Source organism: Cervus canadensis, chromosome 8 (assembly GCF_019320065.1).
Source record: "Cervus canadensis isolate Bull #8, Minnesota chromosome 8, ASM1932006v1, whole genome shotgun sequence".
NCBI lineage: Eukaryota > Metazoa > Chordata > Mammalia > Artiodactyla > Cervidae > Cervus > Cervus canadensis.
Genome location: NC_057393.1, coordinates 19,880,829 through 19,908,320, shown reverse-complemented (window position 1 = coordinate 19,908,320; position 27,492 = coordinate 19,880,829). Strand labels below are relative to the sequence as shown.

Here is a 27,492-nt window from a genome sequence, read left to right as displayed (position 1 = left end):
CCTTCTGCTTCATTACTTGAAGCAGAAGCAATTGTAACGGAATTTTTTTTAATGTTACAGTAGACTGTCTGGTTACATAACAACTATTCACAGAAAAGTTAAGCTGAGACTTTTTCAGGTTGTAATAGCTAGCCATTAGAACCTGTATCTTTCTGATTCTTGTCCCCTAGAGTCTAGAACAAAAAGACAGAAAAACACAAAATAAATGAAAAAAGTCATGGGAGACAGGACTAGAAGTTCTAGAAAGAGAATAGAGGTAAGACAATGAAGCTATAAAATATAATTTAATAATATTTCCCTAAACTTGACAAAAAACCCAGATAATAAGATTGAAATTTCTTACCAAGATGAAATAATGAAAAAAGATACATTCTGGTAGGAGTTTTAAAAATTGTTTACTAATTTTTAATAAACAATATGGGCTTCCCTGGTGGCTCAGCAGTAAAGAATCCACCTGTCTGTGCAGGAGACAGAAGTTTGATCCCTGGGTCGGGAAGATCCCCTGGAGAAGGAAATGGCAACCCACTCCAGTATTCTTAAATGGGAAGTCCAGTGGACAGGGAAGCCTGGGGAACTACAGTCCATGGGGTTGCAAAGAGTTGATCATGGTTTAGCAACTAAGCAGCAATAATAATAAACAGTATATTCATATGTAATGTTATAAAACCTTTGTCTAGTTTCAGTTTCAAAGTAATGCTGACTATATATAGTAAGTTGGAAAGTTTTCCCTACTCTTCAATTTTTGGAAAAGTTTGTATAAAATTGTCATATTTCTTCCTTTAATATTTGATAAAGTTCATTGATGCAGCCACCTAGTCAGGATTTTTCTTTGTTAGAATGTTTTTTTAAAATAATCTCAATTCTTTTGATAGACATTGGGCAATTTAGATTATCAGTTTCTTCTTGAGAAAACTTGATCATTTGTGTCTTTCATAGAATGTGTTCATTTCATTTAAGTTGTCACATTTAATGGGGATAAAATTGTTCATAACATTTGCTTATTAATAATTTCAGTATCTATAGAATCTGTGGTAATGCCATTTCTCTCTTTTCTGATATTGGCAATTTATATCCTCTCTCTTTTCCCAGTCTGGCTAAAGGTTTATTAATTTTATCAGTTTTATTGATTGTCTCAAAGTATTGATTTTACTGTATTTTTCCCTTGGTTTTTATTTCATTGATTTCCACTTTGACCTTTCTCATTCCTGTTTGTCTGCTTACTTTGATTTTATTTGTCCTTTTTCTAGTTTCTTATAGTGGAAGATTGAGATTATTGATTTAAGACCTTTCTTCTCTTCTCATAGAGTCAGTTCAGTTCAGTTCAGTTGCTCAGTCATGTCCGACTCTTTGCTACCCCATGGACTGCACCATGGCAGGCCCCCCTGTGCATCACCAACTCCCAGTTAACTCAAATTCATGTCCTTTGAGTCAGTGATGCCATCCGATCATCTCATCCTCTGTCGTCCTCTTCTCCTCCCGCCCTCAATCTTTCCCAGCCATTTAGTGCTATAAAATTTTCCCTTACATACCACTAACAACATCCCACAAATTGACATGTTCTGTTTTATTTTTTGTTTTGTCCAAAATGCTTTCTAATTTGCCCTTTTGTTTTCTGCGATCTATGTGTTACTGAACAGTTTGTTATTTAGTTCCCAACATCTAACAGTTTTCCAGGGGTCTTTCTGTTACTGATTTCTAATTTCATTGTGGTTGAGAACATACTTTGTGTGACTTGAATCATTTAAATATATCGAGACTTATTTTATGGCTCAGTGTATGGTCTATCTTGATAAGTATTCCATGTGCAATTGAATATGCATTCTATTTTTGTTGAGTAGAGTAATGTGGATGAGGCAATCAGTGAATTTATTCTACTACTAGCCCTTTTTGGTCATTTTTTTCCTCCCAATTTTTATTAGTTATATTGTTAGGACATGCAACATTTATGGTATATCTTGTTAAGCCAGTCTCTAGTTTAGTCTTAATTGTTCACCAACAGTGCTGTTGCCATAGTTGTTCAAGTTATTTCTTGGTTGGTTAAAGTCAGTCTTAGAGTAGTTTTCTCAGAAATCGTTCGTGAACAGTGAAAGTGAAGTCTCTCAATCCTGTCCGACTCTTTGCAACCCCATGGACTGTAGCCTACCAGGCTCCTCCATCCATGGGATTTTCCAGGCAAGAGTACTGGAGTGGGTTGCCATTTCCTTCTCCAGGGGATCTTCCCGACCAGGGATCAAACCAGGGTCTCCCTCATTGTAGGCAGACGCTTTACCATCTGAACCACCAGGAAAGACTTATTAACAGTAGTTTTCTAGTTTTTGTATGTTTGTAACCTTTATATTTAAAGAACTCTTTGATGGATATAAAAATCATTGGGTTCAACTTCTTTCCTTGAGCGTCTCAGGAGACCTAAAAGGTAGCTCTTTTAGTCTTCTACAATTGAATATGCAACAGTATGAGGCTGGTCTAATTGTTTTTTTCTCATTATAATGACTTAATCTTTGTCCCTGGACACCCAGAGGGTTATTTATTTCTAAAGTTCAAGAACTCTATTATATTTCTAAGTGTTAATCTTTCAGGTTCCCATTTCCTTGGAATACTCTGAACCAGTTCAGTAATAAAGGTTTAATTTTTACTTCAGTATAAATCACCTATTGACGTGTTTACTTTGTTGTATGTTCTTATGTTGAAATATGTAAGTTTGCTTATTTTAAACAAGAAACTGATTTTGATAGTAAAGGAGAAAAGAGAACAATGCATTTTAACATGATCACTTTTCAGTGAATGACACATAAACGCATCTTAAAAAGAGGCTTCTTTTATAAAATTAAAGGCTTCTCAGTCTTAGAAAAGTAAAGGTTGTTTACTCTGGCAAATCAGGGCAACTGAAATTAAAGATGCTTGAAATGTTATAAAGTTATGGCCTTATCCCTCTCATTGACGCTAAATTGTGTATTTCCTAAGATACTATAGATGCAGATATTTTATTGTTCCTTGAGCACATCAGGCAAGTTCTAGCCTCAAGGTCTTTGTACTTCTCAGTTTCTCTGCTTATAACTTTTTTTCCTAAATATGCACATAAATTTCCTCTACTCTTTGAACTAATCAAATGGATATATAGAGTTCTATAAAGGGCATGGTTATCAATCAGTCCTGTTCTTCAGTTCAGTTCAGTTGTTCAGTCATGTCTGACTCTTTGCGACCCCATGGACTGCAGCATGCCAGGCTTCCCTTTCCATCATCAACTCCCAAAACTTGCTCAAACTCATGTCCATTGAGTCGGTGATGCCATCCAACCATCTCATCCTCTGTCGTCCCCTTCTCCTCCTGCCGTCAGTCTTTCCCAGCATCAGGATCTTTTCCACGGAGTCAGTTCTTCACATCAGGTGGCCAAAGTATTGGGGTTTCAGCTTTCCAATGAATATTCAGGACTGATTTCCTTTAGGATGGACTGCTTTGATCTCCTTGCTGTCCAAGGGACTCTCAAGAGTCTTCTCCAACTTAGCATTTGTGAAACAACTCAGGAAATGTGCATCAGATACTATTATCTGGGTACTTTGGCAGAGGATTTGGGGGAGGGTCTGTTCCAGAAAGGCCCTATAGGGTCCTGTTATTACCCTCAAATATTCTAACAGTATTTCGTTATTTAATATTTTATGCACGTGTTGGTTTCCCCATCTTGCTCAATAACAATCAAAGGGGAGGGGGGTGCAGTTACAAAGTACTAAAATAAATAGTGTTGGCAAATAGAGAAAGCATAGGTTGTAGAGGATGATAAAATCATCCAGTTAGTAACTCGGGTCCTTTGGATTCACTTCCTCTGACAGAGGATAGCTTCTCCATGTATTCTTTCTCCTGGCTTTCTTAATTTTGCATTTCTGTTTTCTATCAGAAGTAATTCTTCTATATTTCAAGTGTGCTTGTTAATATGAAAACATTTGACTTCATTGTTAATCTTGAGTAATTGACATGTTAGAATAACACAAGTGCCTCACTTCTAAGACACTCTACATGGGCAGCTTACAAATGTGTATTGGAAATCAATAAGAACTGAAACATTAATGATAATAAAAATTTATGTGTCTCATTTATAAAATTTTATAATAAATATAAATTGGCTTTGATAGTTGTCAGCAAACTAAATACAGGTGTTATCCCAAGTAATAGCAAAGCAAGTTAAGTATTGCTTGTTGAAAATTTTTATAGTATTATAGTCATTTATCATATACCATGTTTATTAAGATAGTTCTTTGCCTTCCTCCATCCCTCTCACCCCCCATATTTTGATTGTACTGCAGAAGGTTGAGATTTGATGAGAAATCTGAATATGCAGGTCTTGATCTGTTACAAATCTCAACAGTCATAATTGACCTTTGAGATTCTCTCTCTCATCTATTGGAGAAGAGCAATTCACCCCAAACCATCAGTGACAAACTTAGCTGAAGTATAATTCTGACACTTTCCTTCCCCCCCACCCCCCTGGTTTACTACTTGAGAAGTATAACTTAAAATGAAAAACAAACAAAAAACCCAACACCTGTCTTGGAGAGTTGATGCTAGTCCCACAGGAGTTGCCCTGTTCTCTTTTCCCTGGACCAAAAAGAAACTTGCACTGAATTCACAATTGAAAATCAAATCTTTAACACCTTACAGTCACTTTTCCAAAAATCACTTTAATTATTTGCCTCTTTCCCCCCGCCCCCCCCCTCGCAAGTAGATCTAGATATTTTTAACTCTCTTTTTTGCTTAACATATAAATACTCCTTGAGTAGTTATCACTCTTTGGCAATAAGCAATGCCATTTACTTGCAGGCAGAGCAGTACCAAGATCACTGACAACTCGGGCTGTGGAGAAGAGGCAGAAGGAACTGGGGAGAGGGGCACAGCTGATTGCGGTTAAGTAAAGAGTGCTCAAAAACATATTTAGAGTCTTAAAGCCTTCTGAGGTCTCTAGTGGTTTTATGAAATCAGGGAGAGGAGGGTCTGAAATAGGAAAAATTTTTTATTTTCTGTTTGTTTTCAGAGTGAGAGAAATATACAAGAAGACCTTGTCTTCAAGGCTAGAACACAGAATAATTCACAGAGGCCTTTTGTTACACTGGGCTCTGAAGAAATGTTACAGTAATTATTATATCAACAAATAGAGTTTTAGTGATTGATTTTAGGTAATTACAGTTCTACTTACATGTAGCAACTTTACTAGTTTTCTTTTTAATGGTGGCATTCTTTTGAGTTTTTGACTTTTAAGAATGTTTTTTAATGTTTATTTTTAATTGGAGGATAATTGCTTTACACTATTGTGTTGGCTTTTACCACATAACAACATGACTTAGCCATAAATATGCATATATCCCTTCCCTCTTGAACTCCCACCCCATCCCACCCCTCTAGGTTGTCACAGAGTACAACGTTTAACTCCCTGTTACACAACAACTTCCTGTTAGTTATCTCTTTTACATGTGGTAAGGTATATGTTTCAGTGCTACTCTCTCAGTTCAGCCCACCTTCTCCTTACCCTTTTGTGTCCAAAGTCTGTTCTCTATGTCTGCGTCTCTATTCCTGCCCTACAAATATGTTTATTGGTACTATTTTTCTAGATTCCATATATGTATGTGTTAATATACTATAATTTGTTTTTCTCTGACTTACTTCACTCTGCATACTCTAGGTTCATCCACCTCACTAGAACTGACTCAAGTACTTGTCTTTTTATGTCTAAGTAGTATTCCTTTTCATTTGTCATTTATCCATTCGTTTGTCAGTGAATCTAGGTTGCTTCCATGTCCTAGTTATTATAAAATAGTGCTGCAGCGAACATTGAGATATATGTGTCTTTTTCAGTTATGATTTTCTCAGTGTATATGCCCAGTTGGAGTTTCTGGGTCATATGGTAGTTTTATTGCTAGTATTTTAAGAAATATCCACACTGTTCTCCATAGTGACTATATCAGTTTACATTCCCACCAACAGTGCAAGAGGGTTCCCTTTTCTCCACACCTTCTCCAGTATTTATTGTTTTTTTTTTTTTTTTAGTTAGTTGGAGGCTAATTACTTTACAATATTGTAGTGGTTTTTGCCATACATTGACATGAATCAGCCATGGATTTACATGTGTTCCCCATCCCTATCTCCCTTCTCGCCTCCCTCTCCACTGTTTGTAGATTTTTTTGATGACCATTCTGACGAGTGTAAGGTAACACCTCATTGTAGTTTTGATTTGAATTTCTCTAATAATGAGCAGTGTAGAGCATCTTTTCTTGTGTTGGTTGGCCATCTGTATATCTTCGTTGGAGAAATGTGTGCTTAGGTCTTCTGCCTACTTTTTGATTGGGTTCTTTGCTTTTCTGGCATAGGGCTGCACGAACTGCTTGTATATTTTGGAGATTAATCCTTTGTTAGTTGTTTCATTTATTATTATTTTCTCCCATTCTGAGGGTTGTCTTTTCATCTTGGTTATACTTTTCTTTGTTATGCAAAAGCTTTTAAGTTTAACTAGGTCCCACTTGTTTTTGTTTTATTTCCATTTCTCTAAGAGGTGGTCAAAGAGGATATTACAGATATTTATATCAGAGTGTCTTGTCTGTGTTTTCCTCTAAGGGTTTTAGAGATTCTGGCCTTACATTTTATGTAACTTTTAAGTTTATTTTCAATTTCACAGTTTAATGATTCTGGAAAAAAGTTGTACTTTTAACATCATTTCATTGTTAGAACTTGTGTGCCTTTTCTACTGATTTTTTGCTACTTTGTTAAAATAAGATAAAGACTGTTTGAGTTAGAGTCTTACTCAAAAGTTACACTAAATTAACCTAAAAATGCTGATTTCCTTTGCTGAAATTGAAAGCATTAATTTTAATTCGTAGCCATTTAATGTTTCTATACTTTAAAAATCTGACAGCATAAGAAAGCAAGCTGTCAGATTCAGAACACAGAGCAACTTACTGTCAAAGTTAAGCACTTAGAAAGCTAAATGCCAGTGATTGACAGTGATCAGCCTCCATTTATCCGCAGAAGCTCAGCAACATTGATTTTATTTCTTAGTCACAGTGGCTCAATATTAAGGCAAGCTATGACTTGATTTCTAGGTTGCAGTTTACTTTGTGGTTAAAACCACTTACTGAAGGAGGCTAGAGTTGAAACCACTGCAGGGGGTGAATCACAGTAAATGCCAGACTTCTGGTGTCAAGTTTTGTTTTGTTTTTTTCTGGCATAAGAGAGTGTTGATATTTCATCATTAATTTTTTTTTACCTTTTTTATTTTGCTGGGAGTAGTGGATTTTGGCAAAATGTGGATGACTCTGAGTATACCACGCTCTCAAGAAAGTGACAAGTCCTTTGCAGATGATAATTGCTTCATCAGAATAGCATATTCTCATAGAGTACAATTTTTAAAATTCATCCTCTTCAGTCCCACTGGACAAAAAATGTTTAGACATTTCATAGACCCTTTGGTGAATGCTTCAGCCATTTTATTACCGTGGAACAGCTTTACTGCATAGGGAAAGCAGTGGTATGAAGGAGAGACAGGGGATGAGCTGCTCCTGCTTCTTTTTTAAGATTGAGTACCTTTTTTATCTTCAACTTGGCATAGCAAATTAAAATTTTATCAGAAGATTTTTGAAATTCTTTGTACTCAGACATTATCACTGCTTATGGGAAAATTTCTATCTCTTTACCAGTCTTGTTGTGGCCATGGGCATGGGATAGGCAAGGAATAAAATACTGATACCCTCCCTCCTTCCCCATTTTGAATGGATGTGAGTTAATGGGGACTCTCCTTCAAATTTAGTGGGAATGAAATTGATACTGCTTAATGGCACTGTCTGTTAAGATTTAAGATATCGCTATCTTTCGATACATCTGAAATATTTTCACATGTACACACATATCTATTAGGATGTTCATTATAGAATTCCTTTTTAAATATTAGAAACAAATGCTCTCCATTGGGGGATGATTCAGTTCAGTTCAGTTCAGTCGCTCAGTCGTGTCTGACTCTTTGCCACCCTGTGAACTGCAGCATACCAGGCCTCCTTGTCGATCACCAACTCCCGGAGTTCACCCAATGGTATGATTACACATATCATAGAATACAATAGTTAAATAAAATGAAGTATATCTGTATTTACTCAACAGGAAAATATTTCTATGACCTGTTATTTAGGAGGAAAAGTGTGCAAAATGATCCCATTTGTATAAAGACAAACACAGAAGCATTTTAAAAAATCCTGTATTTGTATATGTATAAGTAAAAACTTAGAGAAGGATCTCAATAGGTACATATTGGATTACACACCATGGTTTTCTGGGGGATAAAGTAAGTTACATATTTTGTAATTGAAAATTTATTTGGTGGGATAAGAGGAGTGCAATGGTTAGTTCATTCTCTGATATCTAAAAATGGGCTGCTTAGTCATTGGGTATCCCAGGAAAAATTAAAGTGAATATTTTTAGAAGAACTAATTTTTAGTCTGGTAGACCAGGCAAATCTGTTCTGTATTTTAAAATCATGTCCAGTTAACATCTGTGTTTTGCAGACATGCTATTTTATAAGTTGAGAATGGATCAAAGAAAAAAGCTTTTAATGAGTCTCTCATATAATTTTGAGTTTTTGCATCTTGTTCCTAATGGAAAGGAGGACAAATCGTGAAATATTTTAGTGTCTTTAATTAATAAGAAAGCATGAATGAAGGCCTGGTGTGTGCTTTGCACTGAAATTCTGTGCAAATTTCAGTAGAAATGCATAGCAAGCTCCCTTACTTGAAGGATGGTCAGTCTATTGGGGGAAGTAACTAATCCATGAAACAATCGACAGCGTAGACGATAAGTAAAATGCCAGTGTATGATGAAAACAGCATGTGGCCATGTGGCCAGTTTATAGGGAGAGCAATGAGACCTTGATAGAATGGCCAGAGAAAACTTCATGAACAAACATGCTGGACTTAGTGTGGAATAAAAATGCACTCCATGAGCCGAACAGCAAGGACAGTCAGACAGCATGGAGGCAGGAGTGAACATATCATGCTTCTGTGTCAGGAGGAAACAAGTTCACTGGATCAGGGTCGATAAAATTCACAAAAAACGATTACTTGATAAGGAGCCAATTGTGTTTGATTCTAGCTCTGCCATTAAGTCACTTCACGTGTCTTATGCTGAAGTCAATGCTGAGTACTCTCAGATGGCTCTTATTGGTGTGCTTGGGTATCTTTTTTATCTCTTGTCTTTTTTTGGGGGAGATTGGCTATGTGAAACTTCAAACCACCATGCTCTGTTTTCCACAGCTTAGCTCATATCCTCACTGTATGGAGAAAATGAGCCTCACGGTGTAAAGTGTCCAAACATCTTACCTCTGTGTTAATATAAAGCTTCTCCATAATGTAAACTATTCATTCAATAATGACGGTACAAAGATATCACAGTTTTTAAAATTAAAATGACTTCAGAATTAGAGTTTTTCTTTATCAAAAGGACATTTTAAAATTAAAAAATTATAGGAAATTAGGGAAATTCTAGACAAGTTCAAAGAAAAAAATTTAATCTGTATTTCTGTCATGTAGAGATAACTTAAACTCTTGGCATGTGTATGTAATCATACAGATGATACAAAAACATGATTTTGTTATCTGACTTTTTTCATTTAATGTCATAACAGTCTTTCATATCTTAAAAGATTTTTTGTATAATAATTTTAATAGGTACAGGATATAGCAGACTCTAGTTGTACCATAGAGTAAAATTATCTTTTGAATATCTATTTCATATCAGTCATTGTACTAAGTATCTTACACACATTGTATTTAATTCTTAGAGCAACCCTGTCAGATATTTGACATTATCCCCACTTTATGGGTGAGGAGATAGACTTAGTTAAGTAACTTACCCAGGGACACGTAGCTATAGAATATCTTTTGTTTTTGCTATTACACTGTGATGCCTTCAATCTAAAATAATTATGCATCAATTCTTGAACATACAGGTTGTCTCCATTTTTTGCTATTAGAAACTTGACTATAATTTCATCATAAAGCAGATTATTTTTTGCCAACCCAACTTCCAAGTAACATTTGTATCATATTTAATGTCACAGTGGAGAAAGGAATGGCAGCCCACTCCAGTATTCTTGCCTGGACAGATGAGCCTGGCGGGCTACAGTCCGTGGGGTCGCAGAGAGTCGGACATGGCTGAGAGACTAGCACTACAGTGTCATAGCTCACTGACAGAAATAATAATGTTCTTGCACTTATTTCTAATCTCTGAATTCTCTGAAACTTTGGAAAGTGATCCAGTTCTCTGCTTGTTTCCCCCCCACCTCTGAAATTGACACATATCCCTGGAATGTCATTAGAAAGACACTAGTGAAGCATCCTTATTTAATTTGGGAAGCACTTTAAAGACAAAGTTAACTTGTCTTTTCTAAGTGGTCGTTTTTACTGTTGCTTTTTAATTCAGTGTTCTGCCTGTTGGAATCTTAGTTAATCATAACTAGCGAACTCTTGACCCAGTTTCCAAACACTGTTATAAGAAAGTAATGAAAATGAGTATACCATACCTCTGTAATAGTTCTAATTGCAGGAATTGAAATGATTGCTAAAGGTTTTTTGCACTGTAGTTGGCTAGACTTACGGTATATAGACTTATCAGAGTATTTTTGACATCAGTAACTAACTCTTAAAAATGTAAAGGGTAAAAATTAGCTCCATTTAGGCATTTCTTAGAACTTGGATCACTATTTTCTTCAGCAAGAGAGAAGGATGCACATGAATATAACTAGATGAGGAATGGGAGACAGGGTGACTGCTCTGCTAGGTTTTAAGGCTTAACTTATTCTGTAGGCTAACACATGTTTTCTGTAAGTATTGGAGTAATGTTGTATCTAAGAAAGTTATTCATACAATGACTTTCTGAAAAATTGTCAAAGCAGAAATTCGAAAGAAATTGACAAACATCAGACAGTTGCTGAAAGTTGAAAGGCACCAAAATATTTATCTCCAAAATGTGTGACACAGGCTTCCACTTCTATACAGGCCTACTTTGGAGACATTGTCAATTGATCTCAGACCACTTCAACAAAGCAACTCTCACAATAAAGTGTCACACGAATTTTTTGTTTCCAAGTGTATATAAAAGTTATGTTACAAAGTACTGTAGTCTATTAAGAGTGCAGTACCATTTTGTCTAAAAACTATACATGCCTTAATTAAAAATACTTTATTGATAAAGTATCATTCAGGTTATAGACTAGCTCTTTTGATTTCCTTCAGTTATTTCTGGCTCTTGATTTAAAGTGAAAGACGTAATTCTAACTTTGACGTGGTTAGAAGTCACTGTAGGGTCATTATTGGCTTAATTTCAATATTGTATTTCAGGGGAGAGGGAGAAAGACAGGGAAGCAACTGTTTGGTGGAGCATAAAGCATATACATAGCATTTATCAATTAAGTTCACCATCTTAAATAAGTGCAGTTCATGGCACCCCAAAATAATTACACTAGTAACATCCAAGATCACTGATCATAGATCTCCAAAACAAGTATAATAACAACATGAAAGTTTGAAATATAGTGAGAATTACTAAAATGTGACATAGAGACATTAAGTGAGCAAATGCTTTTATGAAAAATGGCACAAGTAGATTTGTAGGTTTGCCACAAACCTTTGATGTGTAAACATGCAGTATCAGTGAAGCACAATAAAGAAAAGTATAATAAAATGAGGTATCCTTTTAATTTCTAATACTAGTAATACTGTTCAAAACTAGAGGCTAATATTTAACCTAGCCCTAGTTGTAGCAACAATTGCATTGTTGAATCAGAAATTAACCAGCCATGACAAAAAAATACATTGAACTAAATTCTCATTACTCTTTTTTGGTATCAAAATGAATTTATATTGTTTTTAAAATTAAATTTGATTTAAACCTGTGATAGCAGATATCATCATATTCATCCATGTAGCTTACCATGGGTCTTGGCTATAGCAATATAAAATGTCTGTTTTTCTGCTCTGCTTATTTTAGGTATTCAATAGTGACTAATATGCTCAAGCTGGATATGCTTAGATAATGAGAGCCTATAGCTTTCACTTTTGTTTATAAAAATTTATTTTGAGAAATTTTCAACCATCGTCAACTTTTTAGAGATATTTTGGATTGTTTATATTTAACTCGTGAAAAATATTGAACCTTTCTGATCTCACAAAATAATTGTGCTTCTTGTATTTTAAGTAATTATCATTTATTACTTTGATGTTATTCAACTGGGCCTTGTCTAAAGGTTAATATTTTATTTAAGTGTGCCAGTACTTTCCAATAATTGATTTTAAAAATTGACTTGCAGCTGTATATTTCATTATTTCTCTAAGATGGTGGGCACAAAAGTGGCTTCAGTTTCATCCTAATTGGTAGAGTGTAGTGTGTAGTTTCTTGGTACAAAAAGTTAAGGATCTTGCTGAAATAGTACTTGAAAGTAATTCATAAATATTGCTTGATAGCCTGGAAGAGTGACAGGCTTACCAGATTAAAAAAAAAATTCCTTTTTTTTTTATGTTCACAGGAAATCTGTCCAGTTTAAGTCGTCTTGGTCTGAGATATAACAGACTGTCAGCAATACCCAGATCATTGGCAAAATGCAGTGCACTTGAAGAATTAAATTTAGAGAACAATAACATTTCTACTTTACCAGAGGTAAGAAGTGAATTATGGTAAACTCTTGAAACGAGTCTATAAGATAATGAAGGGAAGATTAATCAGTCTTTACAGCTTGGTAAATAATTTGATGATTGAGATTGCTTAAATAACGGGTATGCTGTGGATACATATCCTATCGCTGAGATAAAAAATTCCAAAAAAGAAAGAGTAGGTATGATTATAGGAACAAAAATCAAGGTGAAAAGTCGGTGTGCTACTTTCTACTTAGTGAAAGTGAAGTCGCTCAGTCTTGTCCCACTGTTTGTGACCCCATGGACTACCAGGCTCTTCCGTCCATGGGATTTTCCAGGGAAGAATACTGGAGTGGGTTGCCATTTCCTTCTCCAGGAGATCTTCCCAACCTGGGGATTCAACTCGGGTCTCCCGCATTGTAGTCAGATGCTTTACCGTCTGAGCCACCAGGGAAGTCCATGTAAATCTTTCTCATGTCATTTGGGACTTGATAATAAAAGCTATTAAGAAGTTGTAGGGCTGATGTAAAACTCAACTACCCTAGTACCCCAGTTCAGTTACTTAAAAAAAAAAAACCAAACTTACTGTGGAAAGATAGTAAAAGAATGGCTACTTAGATCTACTTATTACTTAGTACTACTTATTATTGAGATTAGTATGAGTTGCAACATTGCTATGACCCAAATTATTGCTCTGCTTATACAATAATATTAAGCCCATTTAGCATATACCAGTCACCAGAATCTGTTACTTTTTACCACACTATTTTTCATTTGGGTTTCGTTGGTTCTATTAGAAAAATATTTTCACTTATTTTGCTTAGAGATTAATTGGACAAGATGCAATATTTTTTTCTAAATTGTCTTTCTTAACTTTATTATTTTTTACTCTTGCCATTCCTTCTTTTGCTACCTACTGTTTTAGCATACCCAGCAACTAATAAGTTTACTTGTAGTTATTCAAGCATATTTTACTGTAGTATTCTAACATGAGTGGAATTTTGGACTTAATGGATTGACTGAACTTTGCAAAGTCTTTTTTATTTTCTAATAATTAAAAATATCTTGTGTAGTTTCTAGTCTGGACCAGTTCACTAAAACTACTGTGACAGTATCTCACCTGTGGCAAAAGAGCACTATTGTTGGTAGTAAGTAGTAATTTGGGATTAGGAATAGAATCCACAGACTGTAGATATAGCCCTGACAGCTAGACTGTTTGGGTTTTTTAATTTCTGTGGTAATGGTAATTCTTCACTTCAAAATGGGTGAAGTTCTACCGTTTAATGTCATCTGCTTTTCTAACAGTGATTCCTATCCCATAATAAGGCAAAATAATTAACACATTAATTAGATCTTGTTGGCATTCTTTTAGGGTGTGATTTATGAGTTTAAGTAAGACTGACCACTTTTACAATGTCATTATGTCTAAATGTAAAGACCAGGTATATACCAAGTTTCACCTAGTGAGAAATTTTAATATTTATTTATATATCCAGTCATGTTGTCACTGAAGGGAGACATAATTATTGGGTATCTTAGGATAAAGACATGTGCTGAGTACTTTCATATAACTTTGTGACTGAAATAAGTCAGGATTTATTTTTGATAAGAGAATTATAAAGAAGACAGCTCTTTTCAGTCTGTCTGTGGAAGAAGGGGTATGTGTGTGTATTTAAACATGCCCATTTTCAGATAGAGAAGTATGGATGAAAGCCTTGATAGGCCTTGTTCAAACTTTGGAAAGCATTAAGTTTTATTTAAAAGTAGTCTATGTGCTTTGGAAGTAGCATGTTCTTAATGCAAATGTGTAATTATCTGCATTTATAATAACAAGAAAAACAATAAAAACCATCAAACAGCACTTAGATGTTCAAGCTGGCAAGAAAAATTGGGAAAGTGGTTTTCAAAGGGGGCTCATTATATTGCTGAAATCAGAGCTGGCAAAATCACTATATACTTTTCCATTTGAAGACTGTCTGAAAATGGACTCGTTTTAATGGATGCCTAAAGATGAAAGGAGAAGGAACTTAATAAGTTTAAGCACATATACTCAAGGCATCAGGCTGGAAGCTTTACATGTATTGTTTCATTTATATCTTCACTGTAATCCTGCTGGTTATTGGAATGGTCTCATCAAATAGCGAAATAAGACTTGAGAAGTCATGTTTTTGGCCAAATGTGTCACCCTGAAATATTTTTTCTGGGAATATAGTGAGAGATATATTGATTAATTAATTCACTGAAGCTCACCTGGCTGATAAGTAGAAGATCTGAGATGGGAACCCAGATGTGTTTGACTCTGCAGCAATGAGCAACAACCCCAAAGCTTCACAGTATGACCTTAGAATGGAAAGGTTGGAGAGCTGCCTTACAGCAATCCAGAATGTTTTCTTCTGCTTCTCTGAGTATTTAAAATGGTTTTTCATCCTTTAAGATTTGACTCACTTTCAACTGTCTTCTGCTTTTCCAGTTATTCCAGTATTTCTCCTTTACTTTGAATTTAAATAAAGAAGTGACTTATAAAGTTACTTATATATATATATTTATTTATTTAAAAAATCTTTACTACAACCTATAAAACAAGACATCATCCTCTTACAAATGAATAGAACAAAAGTTCAGAGAGATAACTTGCTCAAAGTCACGAACTACTAAAAGATGGGGCCAGGATTTAACACTATTTTATAGCCTGAACCAGTGTTTCTCAAACATTAATGAGCATATAAGTCACCTGGAAATCTTAAGATTCAAAATATGATTCTGTGGGGGTGGGGCCTAAGAGTCCACATGTCTAACAAGCTCTCTGGGGATACAGATGCTGCTCTTCCTTGAGCCAGACTTTGAATAGCAAGAGCCTATTCTGTATAATTTATTATTGATTATATAGAGTTGTATATTATTTTCTTTTTCCTGTCTGTGTGCTTTCTTTCTTTCTTTTTTTTTTTATTGGCTTTATTTCTCTAAATGGAATTTAGTCTTCTTGATGTTAGAGATCCTTTTATAATACTAAACACCTAGCACTGTGGTTACATGGTGGGAGACTGAAGTAAGAGGGCATATGGGGTTATGTGCTAAGTGAATACTTGTTTGATAGATGTATATTCTCTCAGAAATTTACAGTATGGAAAAGCAATGTATTATATAATATCAAAAAGTATTGTTGTCTTCTGAATTTAATATTCCTAAAAGGAACATTTAAATTACTGAATGATACCTTATTCTGTGTCAGGTATTACATTAATCTTAATAATAATTTAGAGTTAGATACTTAACTAAGACTTGGATAGCACTGATTACACAGCAGGTAACGGAGTCAGGACTCGAACCCAGGACTGTCTGATACCAGTCCTCGCTAAGGTCCTGTATGAGAGGTCTCAAACTGGCCACTCATGAAACACCTCTTACCCACAGATATATTATCTTTACCCTGTAGAGTATTTTAAATAAAGCCAAAGAATAAAAGGAGATGTAATATAAGTAAATGAATTTCCTGTTTCTTCCTAAATTCTGAAAATCTGACTACATTGGCTGCACGTCCCTGCAAGGTAACAATTAGCTAGAGCTGAGTAGTGAGTGACTTTCCTTCTGGATGAGGCATTACAGAACCGGCCCAGCCAGTCTCTGTCATTTGTTACCTGCAAGACTCTCCCAGGCATTTGTTTGGTACTGCTGCTCTGTGTTCTACAGAATAAGTCTTGTTATAGTTCTAATTCTTATGCTTATTTCATTTTTTCTTTTTAACAGAGTCTTTTATCAAGTCTTGTGAAACTGAATAGTTTGACCTTAGCTAGAAATTGCTTCCAGTTATATCCAGTAGGTGGTCCATCTCAGTTTTCCACTATCTATTCCCTCAACATGGAACACAATCGAATCAACAAAATCCCATTTGGAATTTTCTCCAGAGCAAAAGTATTAAGTAAGCTGAATATGAAGGTAAGCCTCTATTTGTATTAGGGGAAAAGCACTACTTTAACTGGTGCTTTTAGTGTATTTATGATTTATCAGAATGGGCAATTGTTTCTTCCTGATGCTGTGCTCATTTTTTAATTGGATTGTTTGGGTTTTTCTGTTTTACTGTTGAGTTGCAGGAGTTCTTTATATATTTTGGATGTTAATGCTTTGTCAGTTACATGATTTGCAAATATTTTCTCCCAGTGGGTGATTTTTAGTTTCTTATTGCTTGTCTGTATTCTCTACAATGAATGAATCTCATTTGTAGTAAGGAAAGTAAATTTATTGCAGAAGGAAGAAAGAAATGAAAAATGATTTGTCCACTGATTTAATTTGTAGTGAACAAACTTTTTTTCCTTGACTTCCTGCTTTTGCATGCCAGTCCCCTCTAATGAAAAGGACATCTTTTTTTGAGTGTTAGTTCTAAAAGGTCTTGTAGGTCTCCATAAAACTGTTCAACTTCAGCTTCCTCAGTGTTACTGGTTGGGGCATAGACTTGGAATGCAAAAGTAGGAAGTCAAAAACACCTGGAGTAACAGGCAGATTTGGCCTTGGTACAGAATGAAGCAGGGCGAAGGCTAATAGAGTTTTGCCAAGAGAACCCACTGGTCATAGCAAACACCCTTTTCCAACATCACAAGAGAAGACTGTACACGTGGACATCACCAGATGGTCAACACCGAAATCAGATTGGTTATATTCTTTGCAGTCAAAGATGGAGAAGCTGTATACAGTCAGCAAAAACAAGAACGGGAGCTCAGATCATGAACTCCTTATTGCCAAATTCAGACTTAAATTGAAGAAAGTAGAGAAAACCACTGGACCATTCAGGTATGACCTAAACCAAATCCCTTATGACTATACAGTGGAAGTAAGAAATAGATTTAAGGGACTAGATCTGATAGACAGAGTGCCTGATGAATTAATGGATGGAGGTTCGTGACATTATACAGGAGACAGGGATCAAGACCATCCCCAAGAAAAAGAAATGCAAAAAGGCAAAATGGCTGTCTGAGAATGCCTTACAAATAGCTGTAAAAAGAAGAGAAGCAAAAGGCAAAGGAGAAAAGGAAAGATATACCCATTTGAATGCAGAGTTCCAAAGAATAGCAAGGAGAGATAAGAAAGCCTTCTTCAGCGATCATTGCACAGAAATAGAGGAAAACAATAGAATGGGAAAGACTAGAGATCTCTTCAAGAAAATTAGAGATACCAAGGGAACATTTCATGCAAAGATGGGCTCAATAAAGGACAGAAATGGTATGGACCTAACAGAAGCAGAAGATATTAAGAAGAGGTGGCAAGAATACACCAAAGAACGGTACAAAAAAGATCTTCACAACCAATATAATCATGATGGTGTGATTACTCACACTTAGCTAGAGCCAGACATCCTGGAATGTTACATCAAGTGGGCCTTAGGAAGCATCACTATGAACAAAACTAGTGGAGGTGATAGAATTCCAGTTGAGCTATTTCAAATCCTGAAAGATGATGCTGTGAAAGTGCTGCACTCAATAGGCCAGCAAATTTGGAAAACTCAGCAGTGACCACAGGACTGGAAAGGTCAGTTTTCATTCCAATCCCAAAGAAAGGCAATGCCAAAGAATGTTCAAACTACTGCACAGTTGCACTCATCTCACATGCTAACAAAGTAACGCTCAAAATTCTCCAAGCCAGGTTTCAACAGTAAGTGAACCGTGGACTTCCAGATGTTCAAGCTGGATTTAGAAAAGGCAGAGGAATCAGAGATCAAACTGCCAACATCTATTGAATCATCGAAAAAGCAAAAGAATACCAGAAAAACATCTACTTCTGCTTGATTTGTTACACCAAAGCCTTTGACATAAGCCTTTGTGTGGGTCACAACAAACTGTGGAAAATTCTTCTAGAGATGGGAATACTAGACCACCTAACCTGCCCTCTGAGAAATCTGTATGCAGGTCAAGAAGCAACAGTTAGAACCGGACATGGAACAACAGACTGGATTAAATTGGGAAAGCAGTATGTCAAAGCTGTATATTGTCACCCTGCTTATATAACTTATATGCAGAGTACATCATGAGAAATGCCAGGCTGGATGAAGCACAAGCTGAATCAAGATTGCCAGGAGACATATCAGTAGCCTCAGATATGCAGATGACACCGCCCTTATGTCAGAAAGGGAAGAAGAACTAAAGAGCCTCTTGAAGAAAGTGAAAGAGGAGAGAGAAGAAGCTGCCTTAAAACTCAACATTCAGAAAATGAAAATCATGGCATCTGGTTGCATTACTTCATGACAAGTAGATGGGGAAACAATGGAAATAGTGAGAGAGTTTATTACTTTGGGCTCCAGAATTACCCTAGATGGTGACTGTAGCCATGAAATTAGGAGGCGCTCCTTGGAAGAAAAGCTATAACCAACCTAGACAGCATATTAAAAAACAGAGACATTACTTTGCCGACAAAGGTCTGTTTAGTCAAATCTATGGTTTTTCCAGTAGTCATGTATGGTTGTGAGAGTTGGACTATAGAGAAAGCTGAGTGCCGAAGAATTGATGCTTTTGAGCTGTGGTGTTGGAGAAGACTCTTGAGAGTCCCTTGGACTGCAAGGAGATCCAACCAGTCCATCCTAAAGGAAATCAGTGCTGAATATTCATTGGAAGGATTGATGCTGAAGCTGAAACGCCAATACTTTGGCCACCTGATGTGAAAAACTGACTCCGTGGAAAAGACCCTGATGCTGGGAATGATTGAAGGCAGGAGGAGAAGGAGGCGACAGATAATGAAATGGTTGGATGGCATCACCTGCTCAATGGACATTATTTTGAGCAAGCTCCAGGGTTGATGATGGACAGGGAAGCCTGACGTGCTGTAGTCCATGGCGTCACAAAGAGTCGGACACGACTTTGCGACTGAACTTTACTGTATGGAAAACTTTGGAGGCTGCGCATTTTTGTTCCTTATTTTTTCTTTCTATATTTAGATATTTTAAAAAGGGAATGTCTTTTTCTGTTTAAGAATTCTCTTTCTATAGGGAGTTACATATGGAGCTTTATTTTTGTGGTTTTACCTTGAATGCTTTGTTTTGTCTCTGTCAGGACAATCAGTTGACATCACTTCCCTTGGATTTTGGAACTTGGACCAGTATGGTAGAATTGAATTTAGCTACTAATCAGCTCACAAAGATCCCTGAGGATGTGTCTGGTCTTGTTTCTCTTGAGGTGAGTATAAAAGAGCATTTAGAACTCATTAGACTTTTCCACAGTTACCTCACTCATGAAGTTTCCAATTAAATAGTTTCATAATTGAAGATCATAATTAGAAATGTTAGTGCTCTCAGGACTTCCCTAGCAGTCCAGTGGTTCAAACTCCTTGCTCCCAATGCAGAGGGTCTGGATTTGATCCCTTGTTGGAGAACTAAGGTCCTGTATGCCACGTGAAGTGGTCATAAATAAATAAATAGTCCAGATTCAGTCAACTGAAAAAAAAAGAAATGTAGTGCTCTCTTAAACATGCAGCTGTATTAGGATGATGAGGTGTTAACTTAATCTGGGCTCAATGCTTTTGAATTACTCTTGCCCACTAAAAGTTGGTCGGTTTTTGAATACTATAAAGTATCTTTGAAAGAAAGGGTCTCTAAAGCGCAGCATCTTTTAGAATGTATTTTTTTCTTAACTCTGTTTCTAAGAATGCTATACCATTGTCCTCTAAAATAATTCTGGGTTCCTCATATTGGCATTCAGCACCCTTCATATAATTCTGACCTACTTTTCCATCCTAATTACCTACCTCCTCTTTTATTTACTAACTGAATTGATTAGTTTCTTTGTTGGCAACATGTGCATATTTCTAGCTCTGTACCTTTATTGTTCCCAATATCTAGAATGCTCTTTTCTCATCCCCTTAAATTTTTCTTTTAAGATTATTTCTCACAATTAAAGATCTGTGTAGTCCATAGAGTCGCAAAGACTCAGACACAATTTAGCACCTGAACAACAACAAACATCCGTTTTCCTGTTACCTCCTCAAAGATTTCTCCTCCCTAGCATTTTCACTCTTTTGATGAGAAAACTTACTAATAGTAAATATTTCTAAAATGGCCCTTTTATTTTTAAATTCTAATTTTTCTATTCTTTTATTATTGTATTTAATAAGGTAAAAAAGTATGGTGTAATGGCTAAAATAGCAGGAACTTTGAAGCCAAATAGGTCTGGGTACAATTCCACTTTTAACTCTATTTATGAATTTAATGTACCCAAGCTTCAGTTTCCTCAGCTGTGAAATGGGGATAGTAATATATTCCTCATAGAATTGTGCTAGTGCTAATGAAGTCAGTCAGTTGTGTCTGATTCTTTGTGACTCCATGGTCTGTAGCCTGGCAGGTTCCTCCATCCATGGGATTTTCCAGGCAAGAATATTGGAGTGGGTTGCCATTTCCTTCTCCACATAGAATTGTAATTAGGACTTAATGCAATAATGCACATTTTTCATTTAGTATGTGGCGTTAGTGGTAAAGAATCCACCTGCCAGTGCAAGAGACATAGGATACACGGGTTCGATCCCTGGATTGGGAAGATCCCCTGGAGGAGGGCGTGGCAACCCATTCCAGTATTCTTGCCTGGAGACTCCCATGGACAAAGGAGCTTGGGGGGTTGCAGTCCAGTGGGTCACAAAGAGTTGGATACAACTGAAGCAACTTAGCATGCAGGCATGCATGCAAATAGTAGTAAACTCAGTGATAGCTACTATTGTCATTTTCTTGGTCTTATTGAATATGTTTACTTCATTGTGTGTAGTATAACTTTGGAAGAAATAAGTGGGCATAAAAATATAGCTAGAACCTTACATAGATCTTTCCATTTAGTGCTCTTCTCACTATCCCCATATTCAGTATTGTTTCCCTACCTAACCCCCCTCCACTGTAACTTCTCTGAGATGAAGACTTGTATCTTCTTCAACCTTTTTTCCCCCTCTTATTCAAGATACTGCAGGATGCCCTGCAATGTAATAAATTTACTACAAGTAATAACTAGTGGATTGATATAGGCAGTTTAGAAGTCAGTTGTTATCTACCTTAAATGATGGCTTGCTTGTAAGGAGTTTTGAATAAATAATTGGTTTCCTATTAGATATTTGTAACTATTCAGTATCAAAATACCATTACCTGTATGAATCTTAGTGCAAGTAGTTAATAATTTTCATATTTTTTGTAATTTAGTTTAAATTATTTCCTTTTGCTTTCATTAGTTTTGACTTAAACTATTTTGTTTCCAATAACTATGGTAGTTTTTTTAGAATAGTAAGTTTAATGTCTTGTTATATAATTAGACATTACCCTTAATATTCACTGTTTAGAAAATTAACATTGCTTAATTTTAAGGCACACGATGATAATATATTTCTGTTTTGTGAGTTGTCAAACATTATCAATAATTTCTCTTTAGGTTCTAATATTATCAAACAATCTTCTAAAGAAGCTTCCTCATGGCCTTGGAAACCTTAGGAAGTTAAGAGAATTGGATCTAGAGGAGAACAAATTGGAATCCTTGCCAAATGAAATTGCTTATCTTAAGGATTTGCAGGTAAAACATTCTGATGATTTTATAGGTATATAATTAAAGTTTTTGGGATGCATTCCAAATTGTACATTTTTTAATTCTTGGACCAAATAGATTTTCCTGTTAGAACAGAATTTTATGTTCATGTAACAAAGCTGCTTTTGTCTTCCTAACAAATGATAGTGTTTGAAAGAAAAACTTATTTAGTGATTTTTATATAATAAAAATTTCATGTAGCTCAGATGGTAAAGAATCTGCCTGCTATGCAGGAGACCCAGGTTCAATATCTGGGTTGGGAAGATCCTCTGGAGAAAGGAATACAACCCACTCCAGTATTCTTGCCTGGAGAATCCCATGGATATAGAATCCTTGAGGGCTACAGTCTGTGGGGTCGCAGAGAGTCAGACATGACTGAGTGACTAATACTACACTACTACTATATAATATTATTCAATCTAATTTCCCTGTAAATTTATCTTGCTGGTTTAGTAGATGTAGTTTTTAAAAAATTTACATCAGTTATAAGAAACATACATGTAACTCTCTTTTATCTTGTTAACCTTTTAGAAATTAGTCTTGACAAACAACCAGCTGACCACTCTTCCCAGAGGCATTGGTCACCTTACCAATCTTACACATCTAGGCCTTGGAGAGAACCTACTTACTCATCTTCCTGAGGAAATTGGTATGAAACCTTTGGATATTTGACTCTGTACTAATAACATGCTTTTATTAGTTATTAGAACATGTGTTCAAGCAGTGTTTCAGATAAATATAACAAATCTACTATTTTTGTCAACTTACTCAAATTACATCAAGCTAAAGTTTTTTTTTATAGAGAACTAGTATGGGGTTGCAAAGAGTAAGGCATGACTGAGCAACTATCACTCACTCCGTAGTAGTAGTAGTTGGTTAGTTTTTTTTTGGGAATTATAATTTGAATTTTATATATTTTTTTCATGCATATGTGATATTTTGTTTCTTTTTTCATTTATTTATATTAGTTGGAGGCTAATTACTTGACAATTTTGTAGTGGTTTTTGCCATACATTGTTATTTTTATTAGATTTCCTCATGGGGAATTAAGTTTAGCATAACATTTGAGAATGTTTTAGCATGCTTGTATTTCAGTAGATTTAACATTAATTTGGAGGAGTTATCTTTCTTCTAAATTTAAAAATTACACAAGCTTGAATTAAATTAGTCAGTGTTTTATGCCAAAAGAACTTTCTCTTGTTAGGTTTTAGGATTGATAAAATATTTGATTAATGTTTGTATTTGAGAGTTACTTTAGAATTTTCCAAGTGTTTTCATATCCATTATCTCATACTGTTAATATGAACACCTTGAATTTTACACAGTGCAAGTTGCTTCATGTTACAGAGAGTTTCAATCAGTTACAGTCACATAGTACTAAAATTAGTAATCCCATTTGTTATTCTCTCATCTATACCATGCTGTTTCAGAGGTACTATAGATTAGTGGTTAAGAATGGTTTTGGAGTACAATAGACAATTCAAAATCTGGCTTTACTGCTTCTGGCTTTGTGGCATTTGATAAGGTACAGAAGCTCCCTAAGCTTCAAGTTCCTATCTATAAAATACGGATTCTAGTAACTTTCGTAAAGTTGCTCTGAATAATACATAAAATCTTAAATGTAAACAAATCCAATATCTAGTAACTGTTTTTTAATTAGTTTTATTACATACCACTATCAAATATTACAGATTTTGAAATCTAAAATTGGAAACACATAAAGCAACTTTATATACTTATTTCTAGTGTGTTTATCCAGCTGGCCATTTGCAATTGCTTGAGACTATTTGCCTAGAAAGTATGAGTATCCTAAGATCGTCTAAGGAAAAATTTTAAAAGATTACATAAATTGACTTTTGCCTTACTGGCAAATATATAATAACTCTCTTAGCAAAAGATTTATACAAAGTAACAAAACCTTTCACTTGAGAAATTTTTTACTAAGAGAGATTATCACATTTTCTTCAACATGAAAGTAATTATAGGCACTTACTATGTAAGTTGATTATATAAATTTTGGAATTGAAAAAAAAATACACATGAATGCCAAGCTGTCCCGAACAGAGTCTCTGGAGATGCAGTATATATATTTTCAAGGAAACTGAGCTTGAAAACCAAACATAAAGGAAGAGGTTTTTATTGGTGTAGCACGTGACCTAGACATCACTTTTTTTAACCTCTCCCTTGTTCATTTGAATAAGCAGGAAAGTTTGAGATGCATGGTTGTAGAGAGTTTTAAAACTAAGAGAAGAGAATAAAAGGCACTGTGTGTTCAGTATGCATGATACCCAGGATAAGGATCATGCTCAGTTGAGCTTTTTAAATAATAACTAATTTTTTAAAAATTGTTTTTTATAACAGGTACACTGGAGAATCTAGAAGAACTGTATTTGAATGACAACCCCAACCTGCATAGCCTTCCCTTTGAGCTGGCTCTTTGCAGCAAGCTTTCAATCATGAGTATTGAGAACTGTCCACTCAGCCATCTTCCACCTCAGATTGTTGCTGGGGGTCCTTCTTTCATCATTCAGTTCCTAAAGATGCAGGGTCCATATCGTGCCATGGTCTGATACAAATCTGCTGGTCCCACACACTGTTCAAAAATAGACTGCCATTAATGTTTCATATCTATATCTGTATCTATTTATGTAGATATTGATATATTTGGCAGATTTATAAAGACTACGTTTATGTGTTTCTGCTAATAGAGGAATCATAGCCATTTAGATTTTTTTAAATTCTGTACAAAAAGCTTATATAAGTTTTCTTTGCTGAACTTGATGGATGTTTTTCTGTTGTGTAATATGATATGCCAGTTTGCTTAAAACATTTGCCAACAAATTATGAAATTATTAAATTTAAGGGCCAGAGGTAGTATAGTTAGATATACTTTTTCTTAGCAAAAATTCTTGGCAAGCAATTTTGTTGCAACTTTTCGTATATATTTTCCCCTTACCAATTGTCAGATCTTTATAGTATTATAGGCCCTGAAGGTAGGATTTTTCTTTTAACTTATTTTGAAATTTGAGATTTGAATTTTATATATTGTTTACAGTCAGAGTAAATCACTGGATTTTATTTTATTTTTTTTGGTTTTGATTTGCTCTGTTTTGATCAGCAAAATCTCATTTATATCCTCTGCTAAAGAATTTGCATCAGCTGATTTAAATATTAAAAGATATCTGCTTGTTGAAACAACTGGCAAAATGAAAATATACAGTCAAAAATTTTTGAATTCCTTTAATTGTGTTTCTCTGATCAATTGTGAAGCAAAATATCTGAAGTAAGTCTTTGGTTTGGGGGAAAGTATTGATACCTTTTCTAGTATAAATATCTTTTCTGAAGTTTGGGGGAACAGAAACTTGTAGTGCAAAGGAGTTTTCATTCCTGAAAGTTGCAGATCCACAGAAACTAACAGAATAATTTGGCAAAAAAAAAAAAGATACACACAAACACACACAAACACATTCTATATATGTATATACAATGCTATATAGATATGTATTTATTATATCATAAACTACGATAGGTAACTTTAAGGATTTCTCCCTAGCCTTGTACAATGAAATGAATGTTTTTCTTTGAACACTGCAATATATGTATGTTTCAAGGTTATTTAACAGTGTACTATGGTTTTATATCTTGACTTGCCTCGTACATCTTTCAGTTCTGGAATATCTGCGTCTAAGCACAATATCTTCACACTGTGCTATATTGCTGCTGAATTAAATGCACTTTTCCCCACAAATGGGGCACTGGCTTCAAACAATTCAGTTCAGTACCGTTGATTTCAATCTCATCTTTCCTTTCTTAGTAGTTGTTAATACAGTTACAGAAAAGAGCACATTGCATAAAAGTCATTGATAGTTAAGTGGAAGTTCTGTGAGATATGCATGTGCTATTTGGTATATTTTCTTTTGCTTTACTGCTTTTAAGGCTAGCAGTATTGTAAATGTGTGCCCCTTATTACAGTACCCTTACTTTTGATAGTGTTGGTCTAAGTCAATTTAATTACTGAAGAGACTCACAGAGCAAGTGCATTCTAGATATATCATCCTAAAAAACACTTCCCATACAATGAATATTATGTATAATTACATGTTGCTGCTTGGTTTTCTTTTTTTTTTTTTCTATTTAGATGGGCATTGTAATTTAAATAAAACCATTTTTGAAGTGAGGTTATAACATTGAGATGGAAATTTGGAATGCTGGTTTGCTTTTCCTGGCACTCAAAACCAGGACTAAGTTTGAAGTTGAACCTATAGTCGTAATTGGCAGTTTTTTAAGGAGCAACTAAGAAATGGAAGGCAGGTAAAGATATAAAACCGTAGAATGCTTAAATGTGCTGTAAAACTATTGTAGATGTCACTGGATTTTACCAGGTAATATCCTTTCTTCTTTTTTTTTCCATCTACTGTGGCTTTTCAGTTAAAATTGTGTTTATAAAAGGAATTTGTTTATTACAGCTCTACCTGAAGCTTGTGTGTATGTGTGGTTTTTAAAAATCTCATAACAAGGTGTGTTTATATCTTACGATAATGGAACTGGAACTTTAAAGGCAGTAACCTGTCTTTTTTTTAATGGGTATTGTTTCTTAAAAATGAAAATAGATACAGTTTTTGAAATATTTTTGTTCCCCTACATTCATTTATGTTAGTTTATAACAGAAATGCAAGGTGATCACAACCCATGTAGAAGTTACAGACAAACCATCTATAGCTGAGGAATTATAATTTTTTTAAGGTGCATAAAATATGTCACATGTATGGCTGCCACCTTAGAGAGCTTGTGGATTTCATTACTTCTAACATGAAGCTAAAATGGACTCTTAATTTCCCAATTATCCTTGTGCAGTCAGGATATTTAATATTTAAATAGTTTGAATATAATAAGGGATATTATTGAATGACTACATATGAGCTGATAATTTCCTAAACTGCAGTGGGACTAATTGCCATGTCCAACAATGGTCCTTTCTTTTAAAGAAATTAGGTTTGATCTCTCTGTGAGGCTCAGTAAATAAAGAATGTCATAGAATGTTACATTTTAAAAATATTGCTCTAAACTTTGCTTTTTGTTAATATATGTAGTAGCAAATTGACAGTGACAATGTCAAAAAATCCTTTGTGGTAGTTTAGTACTTTTAAAATCCCAAATGATTATTTCATACAGAAAGAAGGGAGAGATGCTAAGTAATTTATGGATTTGATGGATACAAATGAAAACAGTAGACAATAGAAATTCGTTCATGAGGAAAAACACATAAAATATTTATTTGTACTTTTACTGAAAGGTGGGTGATACATTTGGATGCA

At 35.0% G+C, this 27,492-nt stretch overlaps 1 protein-coding gene across 3 annotated transcripts in view; it reads left to right on the top strand.

Annotated features, from left to right (window-relative positions):
* Positions 1 to 26,654, top strand: part of SHOC2 (SHOC2 leucine rich repeat scaffold protein) — an 80,897-nt gene extending 54,243 nt beyond the window's left edge. For all 3 annotated transcript variants that reach the window (XM_043475449.1, XM_043475448.1, XM_043475450.1), the window contains exons 4-9: positions 12,545 to 12,675; positions 16,395 to 16,583; positions 19,682 to 19,804; positions 22,028 to 22,165; positions 22,709 to 22,826; positions 24,539 to 26,654. In XM_043475449.1, the coding sequence (XP_043331384.1) occupies positions 12,545 to 12,675; positions 16,395 to 16,583; positions 19,682 to 19,804; positions 22,028 to 22,165; positions 22,709 to 22,826; positions 24,539 to 24,747 (908 nt within the window). In that variant the 3' untranslated portion in view covers positions 24,748 to 26,654. The remainder of the gene's footprint in view (positions 1 to 12,544; positions 12,676 to 16,394; positions 16,584 to 19,681; positions 19,805 to 22,027; positions 22,166 to 22,708; positions 22,827 to 24,538) is intronic.
* Positions 26,655 to 27,492: the final 838 nt, after the last annotated feature.